The sequence below is a fragment of the Pelophylax lessonae genome, assembly GCF_965119305.1.
Source record: "Pelophylax lessonae genome assembly, chromosome: 5".
Classification (NCBI taxonomy): Eukaryota; Metazoa; Chordata; class Amphibia; order Anura; family Ranidae; genus Pelophylax; species Pelophylax lessonae.
Genome location: NC_138772.1, coordinates 37,146,340 through 37,165,357, shown reverse-complemented (window position 1 = coordinate 37,165,357; position 19,018 = coordinate 37,146,340). Strand labels below are relative to the sequence as shown.

The following is a 19,018-nucleotide window of genomic DNA, read 5'->3' as shown; positions in this document are numbered from 1 at the left end:
CCTCCCACTGACACCAATGATGGGGCACTATTCCTTCCGCTGACACCAATGATGGGGCACTATTCCTTCCACTGACACCAATGATGGGACACGATTCCTTCCACTGATACCAATAATGGGGCACTATTCCTTCCACTGATACCAATGATGGGACACTATTCCTCACACTGACACCAATGATGGGGCACTATTGATCTTTTATTGAAAAGAATCAAGCAACATATTTTATACAAAAGTAAAAAACAGAACTATAGTACAATATTCCAGCAGAAAACAAATGAATACACATCCATGTGCAGAATATATACAATATATACATAATCCACTTCCAACATTTTTAGAAAACTATTTACATAAAGCAGCAGAGAGGGCCTAAGAGGCACAACCCATCACCTATGTATGCAGCCATTTATCAAAAACTAAGCATTAAAAAAAAAAACTAGGGTGATAAGAGACAGAAAGCCACACCCAGGACAGAGACTCCTGGCAGTCAGGGAGGCTTGAAACCCCTCCACGCCTTCAGCCAAGCCCTCTGACCCCACTTGTCCCTTTCAAGCGCCCAAATCTTCCCCACCTCATGCAGAATGTCACACACCACCACCTGAACAGGAAGGATTTTACGCCGAAGGGTGACCTGACACCGTGCGTTCCAGGTAAACTAACTAAAAAAAGTGTATCCAAACAAAAGCCCCCACCAGTATTGAATGCTCCGTACACCCACTCAGCATAACCCAGCCTGGAGAGGAAAGGAACACCGAGGGCCCGCCCAACCTGTTTGTATACCTCTATGTTAAAAGGGCAACGAAGCAGAAAATGGTCCATAGTCTCTTCCTCACCTGTACATTCCTCCCGAGGACAACCACGATCCATCCCACTGCGGAATTTCAAATTGCCCCGAACATAGAGCCTCCCGTGGAAGCACAACCAGGCCAGATCCCTGAATTTAAGGGGGACTCTAGCCAAATTAATCAATCTTAACCCTTCCCTCAAAATTGGGCCTGGGCAATCCCTTAAGGCCAGTGGGTCATGAAAGACTTCGCTCAAGACTCGGCTCATAAGGACTTTCCTCGGAGCGGATCTGAGATCTTCAGCCGACAGTCGCCACTGCCGCAGCAACTTCAGACACGGAGCGACATAGGCTGGAAGCTGACCACGATGACCCCTGAGATTCTTCACTTGGCCACCTTCTTCCCAAAGTCGCAGAAAAGGCCTAAACCAAGATCTAAACATGCCTGCCCATCCAGGAGGTTCCACTGCAAGCATACGACCAATGTTAAACTTGAGAAATAGCAGTGAAAAGAAAAGAACAGGGTTGACCTTACCTAAGCCACCCTCCCTCCTGGATAGATAGGTGACATTCCTCTTGATGGGGTTCAGTCTGTTCCCCCACAGCATCTGGAAGAACACACTATAGATCCTAGCATAGAGAGACACTGGTAAGATGCAGACAGGGCTGACATACAAGAAGATCGGTATCAGGTAAGTCTTAATCAGATCAACCCTTTCCCTCAGAGATAACTTCCATCTCTTCCAGCTGACCACCTTAGTATTGGCAACTTCCAGCCTGCCTTCCCAGTTTTTGAGGCCATAATCGCCAGGTCCAAATTCAATGCCTAATATCTTAATTTTTTCCTGGAGCACTGGAAAGGTGTCCGGGAGATCAAACCCCCACCTTCCTTTCCCATCCAAAAAACTTCACTCTTTTCCTTATTGATCTTGGAGCCTAATGCTTCAGAGTACCGTGATGTCAGAGAGACCACCTCCTCGCTTCATCTGTCCCAGTGACAATCACTGACACATCATCCGCATAGGCAACAACCCTCAAAGGCGGCTCCTCCGGGATTCCCACTGGTACCCCACACAACATGCTGCTCTCTAGCCTCCTGATGAAGGGGTCGATTGCAAACACATAGAGCAGGGGACTCAGGGGACAACCCTGGCGCACCCCAGAGCCAACCTCAAAGGACTGTCCAACCCAACCATTAACAAGAGGGAAGCTTTCTGCCCCCTTATACAAAACTTTTAACCAATCGACAAAACCACCCGGCAGACCGTACTTACTAAAGAGCAACCACAGGTACTCATGATTGACACGATCGAAAGCCTTTGCCTGATCCAATGCCAGTAGATACTTTCTCCAGCCTGCAGCCCTTCACTGCTCCAAGGCCTCCCGGACAGCTAAAACCGCTGTGAAGGTGCTCCTACCCTGGATCGAACAGTGCTGATGGCGAGAAAGCAAAGACTCTGCTACTGCCGATAGCCGCCAGAAAAGTATCTTCGCCAGCACCTTTCTATCGACATTGAGAAGGCTGATGGGGCGCCAAATCTCAATCATCGAAGGAGCTTTACCTTTTGAAAGAAGAATCACAGCTGAGTGTCTCATGGAAGGGGGAAGCACCCCCTCAGCAAGACAACTATTAAAAATCTCTACCAAATGTGGGGCCAGAATAGACTTAAAGGCTTTGTAAATCTCAGCCGTCAGACCATCCGGTCCAGGTGACTTTTTGATGGCAAGCTGTTCAAATGCCCTCGTCACCTCTTCAACTGTGATCTCTTCTGTCAAATTCATCAAAGGGACATCTCCACCATTTAGACCTGGAGTAGAGTCCAAAAAGCTTTCCATCTTGTCCCGGTCAAGCTCTTTCCTCCCAAGAAGTTCAGCATAAAAAGACCTCACGACCTCCAGGATCCCTGACCTGGACTTTATCAAGGAACCTGTACTATCCTTAAGGCCAACGACCATCTTAACAGCTACACCCTGTTTGCAGTTCTGGTAAGGGTCAGGCGAGTGGTATTTCCCATAGTCCCGCTCCAGAACCAAAGAGGTATGCCGGTCATATTGACACTTCCTGAGGAGGATTTTCACTTCAGAGATTGCCCCAGGATCTCCTCCTCTCGAGACAAGAATATCCAGCTTCCTCTGCAAACGTTGGTAGGTCATGTATCTATTAAACTGTTTCTTATTGGCTAGGCCCCTGAAGAATCCAGCAATCCTCTTTTTGGTCAGCTCCCACCACTCAGCCTTGCTGCTACAAAAGTTCAGGATGGTCACCTGTGCCTGAAAGAATTCCTCAAAGGATTGTCTAACATGTTCTTCCTCAAGGAGAGTCGAATTTAATCTCCAGATGCCTTTGCCCCTCTGAGGGAAGTCTGAAGCATTCAAGACCACAGATAGCATACAGTGATCAGAGAACTCCACTGCCTGCACCACTGGGGGTGAGAAAGCAGAAGCCTCCTTCAAAAAAAACCTATCTATCCTACTCTGACTATTACCTCGATGAAACCCTGTGTCATCCAGAAGGTGCTTAATGTGCACATCCACAAGACCAGCATCCCTAACCATACTATTTAAAAAAACACTATCATATCCCAGCCTGTCATTGAAGTCCTTCCTGTCCTTGGGCCTAGTCACAATATTAAAGTCACCTCCAAAAACCACTTGCCGGGATGTAAAAAGAAATGGCTTGATCCTTGTAAAAAGGCATTTCCTGTCCCACTTTGTGTGCGCCCCATAAATATTAATTAGGCGCAGGTCCTGCCCTCCCACAAGAACGTCTAAGACCATACATCTCCCAATCTCCACCTCAATAACCCGCCGGACAGTTACCATGCCGGTTTTAAACAACACCGCCACCCCGACGTAAGGCTCGGCCGCAAGAGACCAGTAAGATGGACCATACCTCCACTCTCTCTTGGCCATAGGAATATCTGCCAAGGAGGTGAGCCTAGTCTCCTGCAAAAATAAGATTTCAGCATCTAATTGGCTGAACAAAAAGAAGGCCATAGAAAGAGCTCTTACTGACTTAATACTGGCTGTCGGGGTTATTGGGGGTTGATTAAAATAATAATAGGTAAAAAGAAAAGTGATTTTAAAAGCCATGTATTCATATTATGCATAAGAGATTCTGAACAGGATGGCGTCCATCTTGTTTTTAAGGTGAAACAAAGTTCATATATATACTTGTTAAACAAAATGTCTCTTACAGGCTTACAATAGGGTCCTATACTTTCAGCAGACATTTCTATTTTCTTTTGTCATAAATAAGCTTATACATTGACATCTCTATCAGATAACAGATGTTAAGGGGATGGTAGTGTCAGTCTGTCTATAAGTATTTAACAATAGACAATGGCTCAGTGTTTTTCATCAGACATATAAAATATAAATGTTAAAGGTACATTATTATATTTGAAAAGATATTAGCCATAATTATGTCATTATATTATGTAAGGCATATACATATATATATTTAGGAACATTATATCACATTTTGGGTTTATATTTTCATAGTAATAATCTTACTTAGAATTCTTTTTCTAATAAGTGTAAAGACATGTGTATCTCGTTACTAATTACCTCATTTCAGAGAAGTTTCTGTGTAGGTCTGGTGTAAGTTTTTATGACACTATAGATCTTCCTATCCTAGTCTGGATGTCTGACAGTTGTGTCACAAGTCAAATAAGTAATGGCTTTTCACTAGCCGACAGGTCAGAGGTCATGAGATAAGAAGGATGGGTAATTGTTTCAAATTATGTTAAATACAAAATCTAATGAACGGTACGATACTGCCCTCTGGAGGCGAAATACCAGGTGCAGTCTTGAGATAATTTTAGATATTCCAATATAAAAATATTATATTGTGTTAAATAATATAATTATTGGAATGGCATTACTTGCACAGGTGAATTATGGAGATACAGGTGGACATTTATGTATGTACTGGGAGTCTAGACAAAGTTTTATGTTGTGTTATATGATTAATCTCACATATAGAGAAATCATTTAACTTTATTAACCAAGTTTTGGGTTAATTATCAAAAGAGGTGTGTCTCTGACCTCATCAGTTTAGGTATAGAATATCCCATCCAATAGGGATAATGTTTCATCCCTCTGGGTTTAACTTATGGTAATTTTTATAGCTCTTTGTTCTTACCATATAAAAGACCAACCCAGATGAGAGAGAGACGACACTTTACACTACTGACAACACACCTCACACTTACACCACACACGCTATTACATTTTTCAATAGACTCATGCAGACATACTCCCTGATCGACATCATTCATCTGAAACTTGGAGGAAACTCCTCCCTCACTGGCATCCATCTTAGGACTCTGGTAACACCATCTTAAGTGTGGTAATTATGCCTTGCTGTATTATTTGATTTTATTCAACAATTGTTTATTCTTTCCTTATATGTTTTATATTGCATATTTAAGGGTAATGAGATTACAATCCCAGCCGTATAAGCCATGGTATATTTTTCTCTAAAAAGCTGATTTTTGTTTTTATACATTTTTATTAATATCAGATTCAGTGCATTATTTGCAATTTTAAGTCTTCCGTTTTGCATGGCTTATTCTCATTCCTTCTGCAGTGGAATGACTTTGGGCTATGTGATTCGCAGACCATTGTAGTCTGTTTATATAGAACATTAATTTATGGCTTATACTATACCTGGGAAGAAATGGTAATCTTGCTTTCGTTTTACTTTCGTTTTACTTTCACTTTGTTTTAGTTTCACTTTCATTATTGAGCTAAACATCACATTGCATTGATTATTTGAAGTTAGTATTTTTATGTAGAGTTATTTTTGTGTCACTTCTTGTTTGATCATATATTGTGTTTGCATGTCTTGAGAATAAATATTTTTATATATATTCCATACTGTAGACTGTACTCACTAAGATTGGTATATGCTTTTAAAAAGAAATTAATCAATTAAAAAGAATTCACGACATTGATTTATGGCAATAGGTGAAGACTCTCCTTTTTCACAGATCTTTGCTTATTAACCATAAATAAATACACTGCTATATTCAGAGCAGTATAAATATTCTGACATAAGTACGAGCGCGAGATATTTATTATTAAATATTCTTACATATAATGGAGGCACTGCTGAGATAATTATTGATTTCTTACATATGCCAATCATAAATATTGATCAGGTGATATAATCAATAACTTAAAAAAAAAAAAAAAAAAAATTTTTTTTTTGGAATTTTTTTTTATTATTAATTGTGAATGTGATAGAAATGCATTGAAAATGTCAACAGCAGGTAATGTTCATGCTGCCAACTCTGGCAAGGTGTCAGTCCCTAGTGGTAATGCCACAACCCCAGTAGATTTGGCACAGATCATAAATGTGTGGAAACACCTCTCTGAGTCTGAAATGGTGGAATATGTAAATGCTGGTTAGAGTCATATATCAAAATCCTCAGAAAGTCGGGCCAATAAAGGGCATCTGACATGGGTAGAGGACAACCTGTATGTATGAACTCACCAATAAGCTTATCTAACACCAAAAGACATCAGGAAGTGTGGTCACATACTTTTAGAGTCATGGCCAATCTTACTATGTCTGTGTGAGGAACTGCACCACAAGGCTCAGCAAAAAGGAGTTTAGTAAAGTTTCAATCTCCACTCCAAATAAATGAGAGAATGAGATTAGGAACCTCCTTGAGCAGGTGAAAGTAACCTCTATTGGGACACCTCAGTTAAGAGAATGTAGCGTGAAACTGAAAAATAAAGTAGAACTGTGGCAGAAGTTTTATCAAGAAAGCTATAATGAAAGTAATCATGTGGAAGAGAAATGTTAATGATTAATGCAATAATTAGGAAGTTTTGAGCAAGGAAAAATGTTTTTCTAGCAAAAGTTGCCGAGTAATCAGCAGTGGAAAAATTTGAAAAAAAAAAAAAAATGTAACAGTTCATTGTAATGACAGGAACTCATCAGTAAATACATAGGAGAGTTCCATAAGGTCATGGTGTCCATACAAAAGGGTAAATGCTTTTTAGTCCTGCATTTTGAATGAAATAATTATTCATAGACCCAGATATGACTCCCAGTCTGTTGGTTATGACCCAGACAAGGGGGGGAGTCAGGCAAAGAGTCCATATCCTACCCCAGCCATCTTCTAAAAATAGGAGGGCAGAAATTGGGCAGCCATGCATAAATAGGTATGAGTCATATCAGGTCACTGCAAAGAGACTAGCATCCCTAAAAAGATACCATACACCTCCAGAATTTAAAAGTTTTAAAAAGAGTACTGTCCTGATTTTTTTTTAGAAAAGGTCCTTAGACATTGTCTTAGACATTGATCATCTTGAGGCCTATGAAAACAACTTTCTGTGTTGTGCCTGCAGGATGTCATTTAAAAATTAGCCCATAAAAAACCTCACTGCTGCTAGAGCTGTTATATACAATTTAAAATGTACACAGCACCAAAGCCCCATAGAAATTTTTTTTTTTTTTGGCTGTACTCAAAAGTGCCTAACACCCTTCAATGAAGGAGCTGAGTACAACCACCTGGGATTTAAATCCCTGTGCTTTGAGGCATTGCCACTGTACATAATAATAAGTTTGGCAAAGGAACAGGTGATATGCCACCTAGGCCCCAAGGGGAACACCGGATACCTTAAGGAGGACACCGGACATCCCATTAACAAGGGGGGGGGGGACACCCGCAAATAAATAGGGATTTGCCCCATCCTAGGGATCCCCAAAATCCTCGGGAAGATTAAGTGACATTAAGGCCCAGACCTCACGCCAGAACCAAATAAATGGTTCTGATAGGGATCTGTCCCATCTGTCTGAACCCGAGACATAGGCACCACAGGAGGCGGAGCCAATAATTTAATTCTGTTAAAGTTTTCAGCAGAATAGAAGCCAAGTTGGATCAGCTGATCAATTGGTTCACTCAGGGCACTGCAGCCCAGAACTAAAATAAAATTCCTCTTTAGGAACCAATCCTATGGCCAGCCAAAGGCCACAAAATCCTTAAATGCCCAAGTGGCAGGAATCAGTAGGGATACACTGAATAGAGGCATAGGATACAGAGGTTCTAACACCATTTTATTCCCAGGTCACAGCATTGAGGATCCTGAAATCCCTGCCAGGGGGGGGATCTTGGTTGTAGATACTAACTACCCTCCTATTTTTCAGTGGTCACTTCATCCCTCTGACTCAAACAGGTCGCTTAAAGCGGGCACATTTTGAAAAATCGCCAATGACGGTGATACCAAGGAGGATCAAACCCTAATGACGTAATGCAGTCAAGAGGTTAAAGGTTGTATACGGTAACCAAGAAGGAATCCTCAATGCCAGGTAGTTTGTTGCCTACAATAAATTGCATTGATGCCCCAAAGGGGGAGATATTATATTTTTTCCCTAAGTAGTAGGTAAACTTTAAACAAAGATATTGTATTATTGTATTATTGTATCATTGTACAATGTGTAGTATCCATGGCGATAAATACAGTCCCATGTTAATAAGCCCCAGAAGTCAGTCGCCTCTAGGAAAGGTCGCATATATAGTCTCACCTTCCCTGGTGTCATAAAAGGACTGATCACACAGTGAGTTAAAGGAGAACTCTGAGGAAGCTTAGGGTACCAACATCGCATTGAAATGTCAATTGATAAGAATGTATATTCATACTGTATGTTTCATCCAATAGGAAGAGATTAACCTTCCATGCCGGGTCGTTGATTGGTACAGACGATGATGTTTGCCAAAGACACAGCGATTGGATGGGTCATCTCTCCTTAGAGTCCAGTTCTGGATGGAACCCCTCATTGAATCGGATCCCTCTTCAGGAATCAAGCTGCGAGACGCCCCAGATTCTTGTTGACGCAGAGGAAGATTTGTTTCTACAGATCTTTGTGCATTTGATCCGAGGAAATCCATTGAGAGAAATCGCACTACCTCCTGTTTTCATGAGCAAACCTCAGTCTGGGTGTATGACACTCTAGACCATGCTGAAACCATTCATTATCCAACCAACATCCAAGGTTGAATGTCCAAACAGATTTCTCAGATTCCTGATTGCCAACATTGTTTTACTGCGCTTTGAATGGTAGTTGCCAATGCCATTGCAGCAGTTAATTTCTGTCTCCATTAAGACTTTGAACTGGAGATGCAGATTTCAAGGAACATTTGTGTTTCTTTACCAGGAGATCAGAATTCAAAGAGACTAATAAGGAACAGTTTGTGACATAGCTAATACCACCAAAGTCGCTACGAACTGACATTTTGAACTGATTTTTTTTCTCAATTTTTTTTTAGCGCTTTACTTAAAAGTTATGAACAATTCCCAATATGAACTATTCTCTTACAAAAAGAGAACAAGACATTTTTTTTTTCCACTACTCCTTAAAAAGCTTTCTTTCCAGATAGGCCTAAGTTGCTCACTTGTCTACTGGGAAGAAAGGGGGGGGATATGTCGGGGTTATTGGGGGTTGATTAAAATAATAATAGGTAAAAAGAAAAGTGATTTTAAAAGCCATGTATTCATATTATGCATAAGAGATTCTGAACAGGATGGCGTCCATCTTGTTTTTAAGGTGAAACAAAGTTCATATATATACTTGTTAAACAAAATGTCTCTTACAGGCTTACAATAGGGTCCTATACTTTCAGCAGACATTTCTATTTTCTTTTGTCATAAATAAGCTTATACATTGACATCTCTATCAGATAACAGATGTTAAGGGGATGGTAGTGTCAGTCTGTCTATAAGTATTTAACAATAGACAATGGCTCAGTGTTTTTCATCAGACATATAAAATATAAATGTTAAAGGTACATTATTATATTTGAAAAGATATTAGCCATAATTATGTCATTATATTATGTAAGGCATATACATATATATATTTAGGAACATTATATCACATTTTGGGTTTATATTTTCATAGTAATAATCTTACTTAGAATTCTTTTTCTAATAAGTGTAAAGACATGTGTATCTCGTTACTAATTACCTCATTTCAGAGAAGTTTCTGTGTAGGTCTGGTGTAAGTTTTTATGACACTATAGATCTTCCTATCCTAGTCTGGATGTCTGACAGTTGTGTCACAAGTCAAATAAGTAATGGCTTTTCACTAGCCGACAGGTCAGAGGTCATGAGATAAGAAGGATGGGTAATTGTTTCAAATTATGTTAAATACAAAATCTAATGAACGGTACGATACTGCCCTCTGGAGGCGAAATACCAGGTGCAGTCTTGAGATAATTTTAGATATTCCAATATAAAAATATTATATTGTGTTAAATAATATAATTATTGGAATGGCATTACTTGCACAGGTGAATTATGGAGATACAGGTGGACATTTATGTATGTACTGGGAGTCTAGACAAAGTTTTATGTTGTGTTATATGATTAATCTCACATATAGAGAAATCATTTAACTTTATTAACCAAGTTTTGGGTTAATTATCAAAAGAGGTGTGTCTCTGACCTCATCAGTTTAGGTATAGAATATCCCATCCAATAGGGATAATGTTTCATCCCTCTGGGTTTAACTTATGGTAATTTTTATAGCTCTTTGTTCTTACCATATAAAAGACCAACCCAGATGAGAGAGAGACGACACTTTACACTACTGACAACACACCTCACACTTACACCACACACGCTATTACATTTTTCAATAGACTCATGCAGACATACTCCCTGATCGACATCATTCATCTGAAACTTGGAGGAAACTCCTCCCTCACTGGCATCCATCTTAGGACTCTGGTAACACCATCTTAAGTGTGGTAATTATGCCTTGCTGTATTATTTGATTTTATTCAACAATTGTTTATTCTTTCCTTATATGTTTTATATTGCATATTTAAGGGTAATGAGATTACAATCCCAGCCGTATAAGCCATGGTATATTTTTCTCTAAAAAGCTGATTTTTGTTTTTATACATTTTTATTAATATCAGATTCAGTGCATTATTTGCAATTTTAAGTCTTCCGTTTTGCATGGCTTATTCTCATTCCTTCTGCAGTGGAATGACTTTGGGCTATGTGATTCGCAGACCATTGTAGTCTGTTTATATAGAACATTAATTTATGGCTTATACTATACCTGGGAAGAAATGGTAATCTTGCTTTCGTTTTACTTTCGTTTTACTTTCACTTTGTTTTAGTTTCACTTTCATTATTGAGCTAAACATCACATTGCATTGATTATTTGAAGTTAGTATTTTTATGTAGAGTTATTTTTGTGTCACTTCTTGTTTGATCATATATTGTGTTTGCATGTCTTGAGAATAAATATTTTTATATATATTCCATACTGTAGACTGTACTCACTAAGATTGGTATATGCTTTTAAAAAGAAATTAATCAATTAAAAAGAATTCACGACATTGATTTATGGCAATAGGTGAAGACTCTCCTTTTTCACAGATCTTTGCTTATTAACCATAAATAAATACACTGCTATATTCAGAGCAGTATAAATATTCTGACATAAGTACGAGCGCGAGATATTTATTATTAAATATTCTTACATGGCGACATTTATTGTCACCACTTTTAACGGAGGGGGAACCGCCATTTGGGTTATTGGGTGGATTGCTTCTTAACTCCCCTCTGCTGCTCATCACCAGAAGCCTCTCTCTTTCTTGAAGCCTCCTCCAACTCCATTTCAATTTCTGAATTCTGCTCAGAAGAATCCCCAGATGAGGAGATATCCCAAGCAGAAGCCCTAGAACGGTTGGAGACAGTCACTGGGGCATCCTGTCCCTGTTCCGTCCTCACCGTCCGTCTCTTCCACCTCACAACCTTCCTTCTCTCCTCCAGGTACTGCAGCTCAGATTCAGTGATGCTTTCATCTCTTGTTTTCTTCTTCTTCTTTGAAGTCTTCACAGAAGACTTCTTTACAGAGGAAGCCGCAGCAGCACCCTTTTTGGTACCCTCTACCACTCCTGGTGGGTGGGGGGCTTCTTTAAGGTCACACTTAGGAAGGGAAGACTGATCGGGAATAACTGACTCAGGGGGCACAGACTTGGCAGATTCTGACACAAGAGGAGCAGGTACAGTAGGCTGGGGGGACACAGGCACAGACACAGAAGGAATACTTACAGATACAGGAGGGGTGGGCACAGGGACTAGGGAGGGATCCTGAACAAGACCAGGGGCGTCAGTCCCCGCAGAGGAGGGTGGTACACCAGGGGCCTCATCCTCCATCCTGTCCAGCCTTAAGAGGTCATCTATCACCTCTCTATCCATATTATGCCAGGCTTCAGGACATCGGCTGTAGGGGTGGCCAAGGCGCAGGCACAGGTTGCACCTTATCGCCTGGGTGCAGTCCCTGGCCACATGACCCTAAAATGAAGGAGCTAAAATGCCCCTTTTCTCCACAGCGGTGACACAGTTTTGGCTGACCGGGATAAAAAATAGTCATCCTATCCCTCCCTATAAAGGCAGAGGAGGGCAGGTGACGGACAACATTCCCATCCCTAGCCAACCTGACCGTTACCGACCAACCCCCGGTCCAGATGCCACGCTCATCATAAATTTTATCTGGCCTGGTCAAAACATCCCCATAATTTCTCAACCAGACCTCTAAGTCCCGAGCAGGAACACTCTCATTTGTAAGGATAATAGTAATTTTCTTTACTGTTGACCTTTGAGAAACTGCCACTGGCACCAGACCTTCCCATTCGGGTCTTGACCTGCACCGAGCCATATATCGTTCCCAGAACAAGTCAAGACCCTCTGGTCTGGTGAAACTAACCGTGTACTCCCGGCTTCCAGCCACATGTATCAGGGCATATAGGTCATTAGCCCCAAAACCCATATCTAAGATCAGGTCCACCACCATACGCCGTGCTAGAGGGACTGCACCACCTTCCCATTTAAGGAGGACTACGTTCCGCCTTGGACCCCCAGCAGGAGCCATAGACCCAAGACCAGATCCAATGGTGCTCATAGTGGCAGCCTGCAAGGGAAAACCCCGATTGGAAGCGGAGCTCCTCCATGATTATATTCCTGGCTTGATGATATTGCCAGGAGCACAGCTTACCACCTGTGCAAATGTAGGCTTATTAGGGCCAAGACCCCACACTGATGTCACATTATCAGGTACATTACTATTATTATTTTCAGCTTGGCCTAAACCAGCAGCATTATCAGTTAAACATACAATGGTGGGTCCCACCACACCTGCAATGTTATTAGGTGTAGTTACTGTTTCTAATGCAGTACCAAGTGCTTCCTGCTGCTGCGCTGTAGAGTCCTGGTTAGTTATTACTGAAACAGTTTTAAGCTCAGCAGAAGGGGGGTTAATCGGCTCTTCTGGGTTTTGTAGTTCCTGAGCAGAAATGTAATTTTTTAAACGTAACATTTCCTCAGCAGGCAAAGCATTGCTGAGCACAGGGGAATCACCCTGGGTGTCACTGGGAAAACCCTCATTATTAGGCAAGGTGCTAAAAGGCACAAAAATAGTTTTGTCTATTACCTCAGACTTGATAGCCTTTATCTTATCAGGTACATGATCCGGCAAGTCCTCCACACCACCAAACACCAGCTTATCTCCCTGCACTGGAGACTCCATTACCTGGATTACCTTTAGCATGCCTCCTGAGCCCTGAGATGGCAATGGGCTGCTTACCTCACCTTGAGGGGGAAGGGGGTCAGAACTGGGGGTCTCCACCTCCATCTTTGCAAACCTTCGGTCGTTGCTAAACTTCTCCCTGCCTTCCATCATGGCCATGATGGTTTCCTGATGTTCCACATGGACCTTAGCCAATTGGACCTCTGAATCCATGGATCCACGGTTTCTGCTGTACAAGCCTTCACGCTGCTTTCTCAGGCGCTTTAAATCCGCTCTAAGCTTGTAGAGCTTGTCTCTTTCCTTATTGAGGACTTTGATCCCGGCCACCACTCGCTCCCGAATGGATCCAGCATCTTCATCCTCACCAGGTGCAGAGATCACCAACCACGGCTTGTCCAGGAGCAGGGGTGCCATCCATCCGCCCAGGGGATGGCTGAGAGCCTCCAGCAGGAGGGGCCCCGCTGGCCTGCATGGCCTCCCCAGGAAGGAGCCAGCAGAGCTGGGAGGGATTTCACCTCACTCCCCTCTTACACAGATCACCTGGAGCAGCAACAGACACACAGCCAGAGAACCTTCCAGCAGCCACACCCGAAGCTGAATGATGGGTCACTATTCCTCCCACTGACACCAATGATGGGTCACTATTCCTCCCGCTGACACCAATGATGGGAGACAATTCCTCCCGCTGACACCAATGATGGGAGACTATTCCTCTCGCTGACACCAATGATGGGGCATTATTCCTCCCACTGACTTGCTGGCTGGATCACCAGATGAAAAAAAAGAAAACAAATGCAGCCATCACATCTAAGAAGCGGTTAGCTGCAATACTGTGTATTAAATACTGTATCTGCTTTCGGGTTTAATACGGCTTTAAGGATGTTTTTCAAATAGGAACGCGTTAGCAACGTGGCTGACGTCACCCGCAAAGGAAGGACCCATGGGAAACCCCTGACGACCTTTTTAATTATATCACCTATACTTTAAAAGTAATTTGATTATTATTGCTTTGCCATCAGTACAAATTGCTACCGTAATTATTCTCTCACATGGCGAAGATCCCGCTGTGTAATTATCCCCCCGTATCATGCGCTTTAGCGATACTGCGGGGTTTTTTTGGGCGACATTGAGGGAAGAGACCAGGTTACTACGCTTAGATCATTTATTAGGAAGAACTACTAATTACACAAAGATGTGAACAGGAAACATATAATGAAAGGGAGGCCTAGGATAAAACAGCTGCAAGGTAAGAAATGAAGGACTTGCCTGTTCTCCAGCAGGAATCCCAGAGACGTTAACATCAAGAGAATATAGAGAATCCTCCCCAGGATCGTTATCGCAGATAACATCTGTTTACACACAGAATAACATTATTACAATTTGTTTCATTAGAGAGATTTGGGGAAGTAGGGCGGCATATCTTATCTCCTAGTGTTAAAATAACAGCTGCAGGCAAATATCCCCAAACGCCCTTCAATTTACATTATGTATTTATTCACAAGTTATTAAACCATATATAATCATTTCTCTTACCTCCCAACTTTTTGAGATGGGAATGAGTGACACCTATTAGCAAAAGTATGTAGGCATAGTACACACCCCCTGCCACACCCCCTAACCACTTCTGGGTCGGCCCTTTTTCTGACACTTGTTGTTTACAAGTTAAAATCATTTTTTTTTGCTAGAAAATTACTTAGAACCCCCAAATATTATATATATATATATATATATATATATATATATATATATATCTATATATATAGATATATAAATACATATATGTATATCTATATATATACAGTGCCTTGCGAAAGTATTTCAGGTTTCAAACATAAAGATATAAAACTGTAATTTTTTTGTGAAGAATCAACAAGTGGGACACAATCATGAAGTGGAACGAAATTTATTGGATATTTCAAACTTTTTTAACAAATAAAAAACTGAAAAATTGGGCGTGCAAAATTATTCAGCCCCTTTACTTTCAGTGCAGCAAACTCTCTCCAGAAGTTCAGTGAGGATCTCTGAATGATCCAACGTTGACCTAAATGACTAATGATGATAAATAGAATCCACCTGTGTGTAATCAAGTCTCCGTATAAATGCACCTGCACTGTGATAGTCTCGGAGGTCCGTTTAAAGCGCAGAGAGCATCATGAAGAACAAGGAACACACCAGGCAGGTCCGAGATACTGTTGTGGAGAAGTTTAAAGCTGGATTTGGATACAAAAAGATTTCCCAAGCTTTAAACATCCCAAGGAGCACTGTGCAAGTGATAATATTGAAATGGAAGGAGTATCAGACCACTGCAAATCTACGCAGACCTGGCCGTCCCTCTAAACTTTCAGCTCATACAAGGAAAAGACTGATCAGAGATGCAGCCAAGAGGCCCATGATCACTCTGGATGAACTGCAGAGATCTACAGCTGAGGTGGGAGACTCTGTCCATAGGACAACAATCAGTCGTATACTGCACAAATCTGGCCTTTATGGAAGAGTGGCACGAAGAAAGCCATTTCTTAAATATATCCATAAAAAGTGTCGTTTAAAGTTTGCCACAAGCCACCTGGGAGACACCAAACATGTGGAAGAAGGTGCTCTGGTCAGATGAAACCATTTTGCACGCCCAATTTTTCAGTTTTTTATTTGTTAAAAAAGTTTGAAATATCCAATAAATTTTGTTCCACTTCATGATTACAGGGAGATGCCATCCCCTGTAATATATCCCTAGTCTCTGACCACCCCCTGTACCATGTCTGCAGTCTCTGCCATCCCCTGTGCTATGGTTCTATGTCTGCAGTCTCTGACCATGTACTGTACTATGTCCACAGTCTCTGTGCGTCTCTTGTAGCAGGTTCACAGTCTCTGATCATCTCTTGTAGCATATCCATAGTCTCTGACCATCTACAGTACTATGTCCACAGTCTCTGACTATCTACTGTGCTATGTCCGCAGTCTCTGACTGTCTCCTGTATGATTAAGTCTGCAGTCTCTGACCATCTACTGTACTATGTCCACTGTCTCTGACCAAGTCCTGTATAATTAAGTCTACAGTCTCTGACCATCTACTGTACTATGTCCGCAGTCTCTGACTATCTACTGTGCTATGTCCACAGTCTCTGACTATCTACTGTACTATGTCCGCAGTCTCTCCCCAGCTTCTTTATTAGGTTTGCATTCCCCCCACAACCTCCTGATTTAAAGGGTAACTCCACTTTTATTGAGAAAAAAAAAAACATTCCCCTCTGGGTGATCTCTGTACATTGCAAGGATTTTAACAAACTTTGTTGCAGATTTCTACCATTTAGTATTCTGAAGAAATCATTGTTTGTTCCTCTGTGCTGAGTGGGTCTAATGGGAGTGGTCTCTTAATCATCAATCACCTGCAACAGCTGCAGGATACTAATGAGGAAATCTGCTGGGCCTGCATTCCTTTAGACGTGTTCCTATTGGGAGCATCTCACCAAAAATTACGTTTTTATTGCAGGGGATGCCAGATATCTGACCTGTATCTTAGTGCAGACTTCTGGGAAAATCAGTGAGCCAATCACACAAGCAGGAAATTATGTTGGGGGGGGGGGGGTGGTCAGTATACAGTTTCTCCAGTTAGCCATATTACATTGCATTTTTAGAAAATTATAGAACTGCAGATTCAAAAGGAAAGGTAATTTTTATTAACATTCGATTACATTCATGACTTGTTTCACAATTTTATATGCTATATTATTTTTTCTTTATTTGCTATTTTTTTCCCTCACTAAAGTGAAGTTGCCCTTTAAGCCTGCAGTCTCTGACCTATCCTGTATGATTAAGCCTGCAGTCTTTGACCTATCCTGTATGATTAGGCCTGTATAAATAAGCCTGCAGTCCCTGACCTATCCTGTATGATTAGGCCTGCAGTCTCTGGCATATCCTGTATAAATAAGCCTGCAGTCTCTGACCTATCCTGTATAAATAAGCCTGCAGTCTCTGACCTATCCTGTATAAATAAGCCTGAAGTCTCTGACCTATCCTGTATAAATAAGCCTGCATTCTCTGACCTATCCTATATATGCTTAAGCCTGCAGTCTCTGACCCATCCTGTGTAAATAAGCCTGCAGTCTCTGACCTATCCTGTATAAATAAGCCTGCAGTCTCTGACTTATCCTGTATAAATAAGCCTGCAGTCTCTGACCTATCCTATATGATTAGACCTGCAGTCTCTGACCTATCCTGTATGATTAGGCCTGCAGTCTCTGACCTATCCTGTATGATTAAACCTGCAGTCTCTGACCTATCCTGTATGATTAAGCCTGCAGTCTCTGACAGTCTTCTGTAGCATTACATATACATAATACATCTGGAGATATCAAGTGCTGACCACCACTGTCCCTCAATATTACTTTATCTCTACACTAGACACAAGGTTGACTGCAATTAGCTAATCGCATTGAACTCAGCTAAAAATAACTTTTACTTTTCTGTAGAAAAAAAAAAAAAAAAAAAAAATATATATATATATATATATATATATATATATATATATAAAATTTGTCCAATAATTTACAAAGCATTTGGTATGAAAAGCAGGTGAGTCCACTGCATGCGTGCGCGGACATATAATTGTGTCATCACTCGGTAGCCAACGTTTAATGAATATGAACGTTCAGTACACACTATGCAGATTTTCAGAGTTCTCCATGGATCGTCTGATCAGCTGTCAAGCAAAGTCATGCCTTTAGGCAGAAGTGTTTGCCCCAGGCATCCATTCTGTCAACAACTCCATTATGGGGTCATGTGGCTGTTTATATAATCTCAAGGCAGATGCTGAAATGAAACTTTGATGTCTAATAAAAAATGGATACAGTTGTTTTCGCACAATGTTATGTATATGTAATGATATAGTTACATAGTTAATCTGGTTGAAAAAAAAGATAAAAGTCCATCCAGTTCTACCCACAGAAAAAAATAAATCCTTCCTTATAATAATGTCTTACCATCTCTGCAATATAAATGCTACTCTTAAATTGTTTTTCTGTCCAGTTCTGGTCACCAGTCCTCAGGAGGGATTTGTTGGAGCTGGAGAGAGTCCAGAGAAGGGCAACTAAACTAATTAGGGGATTGGAGAACCTTAACTATGAAGAGCGTTTTACAATCGCCTTATTTATTCTCCCTGGAGAAGAGACGCCTGAGAGGGGACATGATAGCAATTTATAAATACCTCAATGGTGATCTCAGCATAGAAAGAAAACTATTCAGTCGCAAGGATTGCATGAGGACTCAAGAGCATACAATGCGATTAGAGGAGAAGGGTTTTGACCTCAGGCAACGCAGGGGGTTCTTTACTGTTAGGGCTACAAGATTGTGGAATTCTCTACCACAAGAGGTGGTTTCTGCGGGGAGTATGGTGGTTTTCAAAAGACTCTTGGATGTACATCTCAAGGATCAGAACATTAAGGGTATGAGAGATGATTACGGTCACGCGCGCCTACACAGGTTGAACTGGATGGACTATTGTCTTTATTCAACCTCAAATACTATGTAACTATGTAAAAATTGTTTTACCTGTCAAAGTGTTTCTATTCCTGTCCACCCAGTCCTAAAATGTACACAGCTCTGTCAACAGCACAGTCCAGTCTGGCAGGGCAATGGAACTAACCTTTTCTCTGCTGAAGATAATGTTGTCCCTCCCC

At 41.2% G+C, this 19,018-nt stretch overlaps 1 protein-coding gene across 1 annotated transcript in view; it reads right to left on the bottom strand.

The window, feature by feature from the left end:
* AGMO (alkylglycerol monooxygenase) overlaps positions 1-19,018 on the bottom strand; it is a 388,184-nt gene that overhangs the window by 142,439 nt on the left and 226,727 nt on the right. Inside the window, exon 11 of the mRNA XM_082259080.1 lies at positions 14,616-14,698. Coding sequence (XP_082115206.1) covers positions 14,616-14,698 — 83 coding nt within the window. The remainder of the gene's footprint in view (positions 1-14,615; positions 14,699-19,018) is intronic.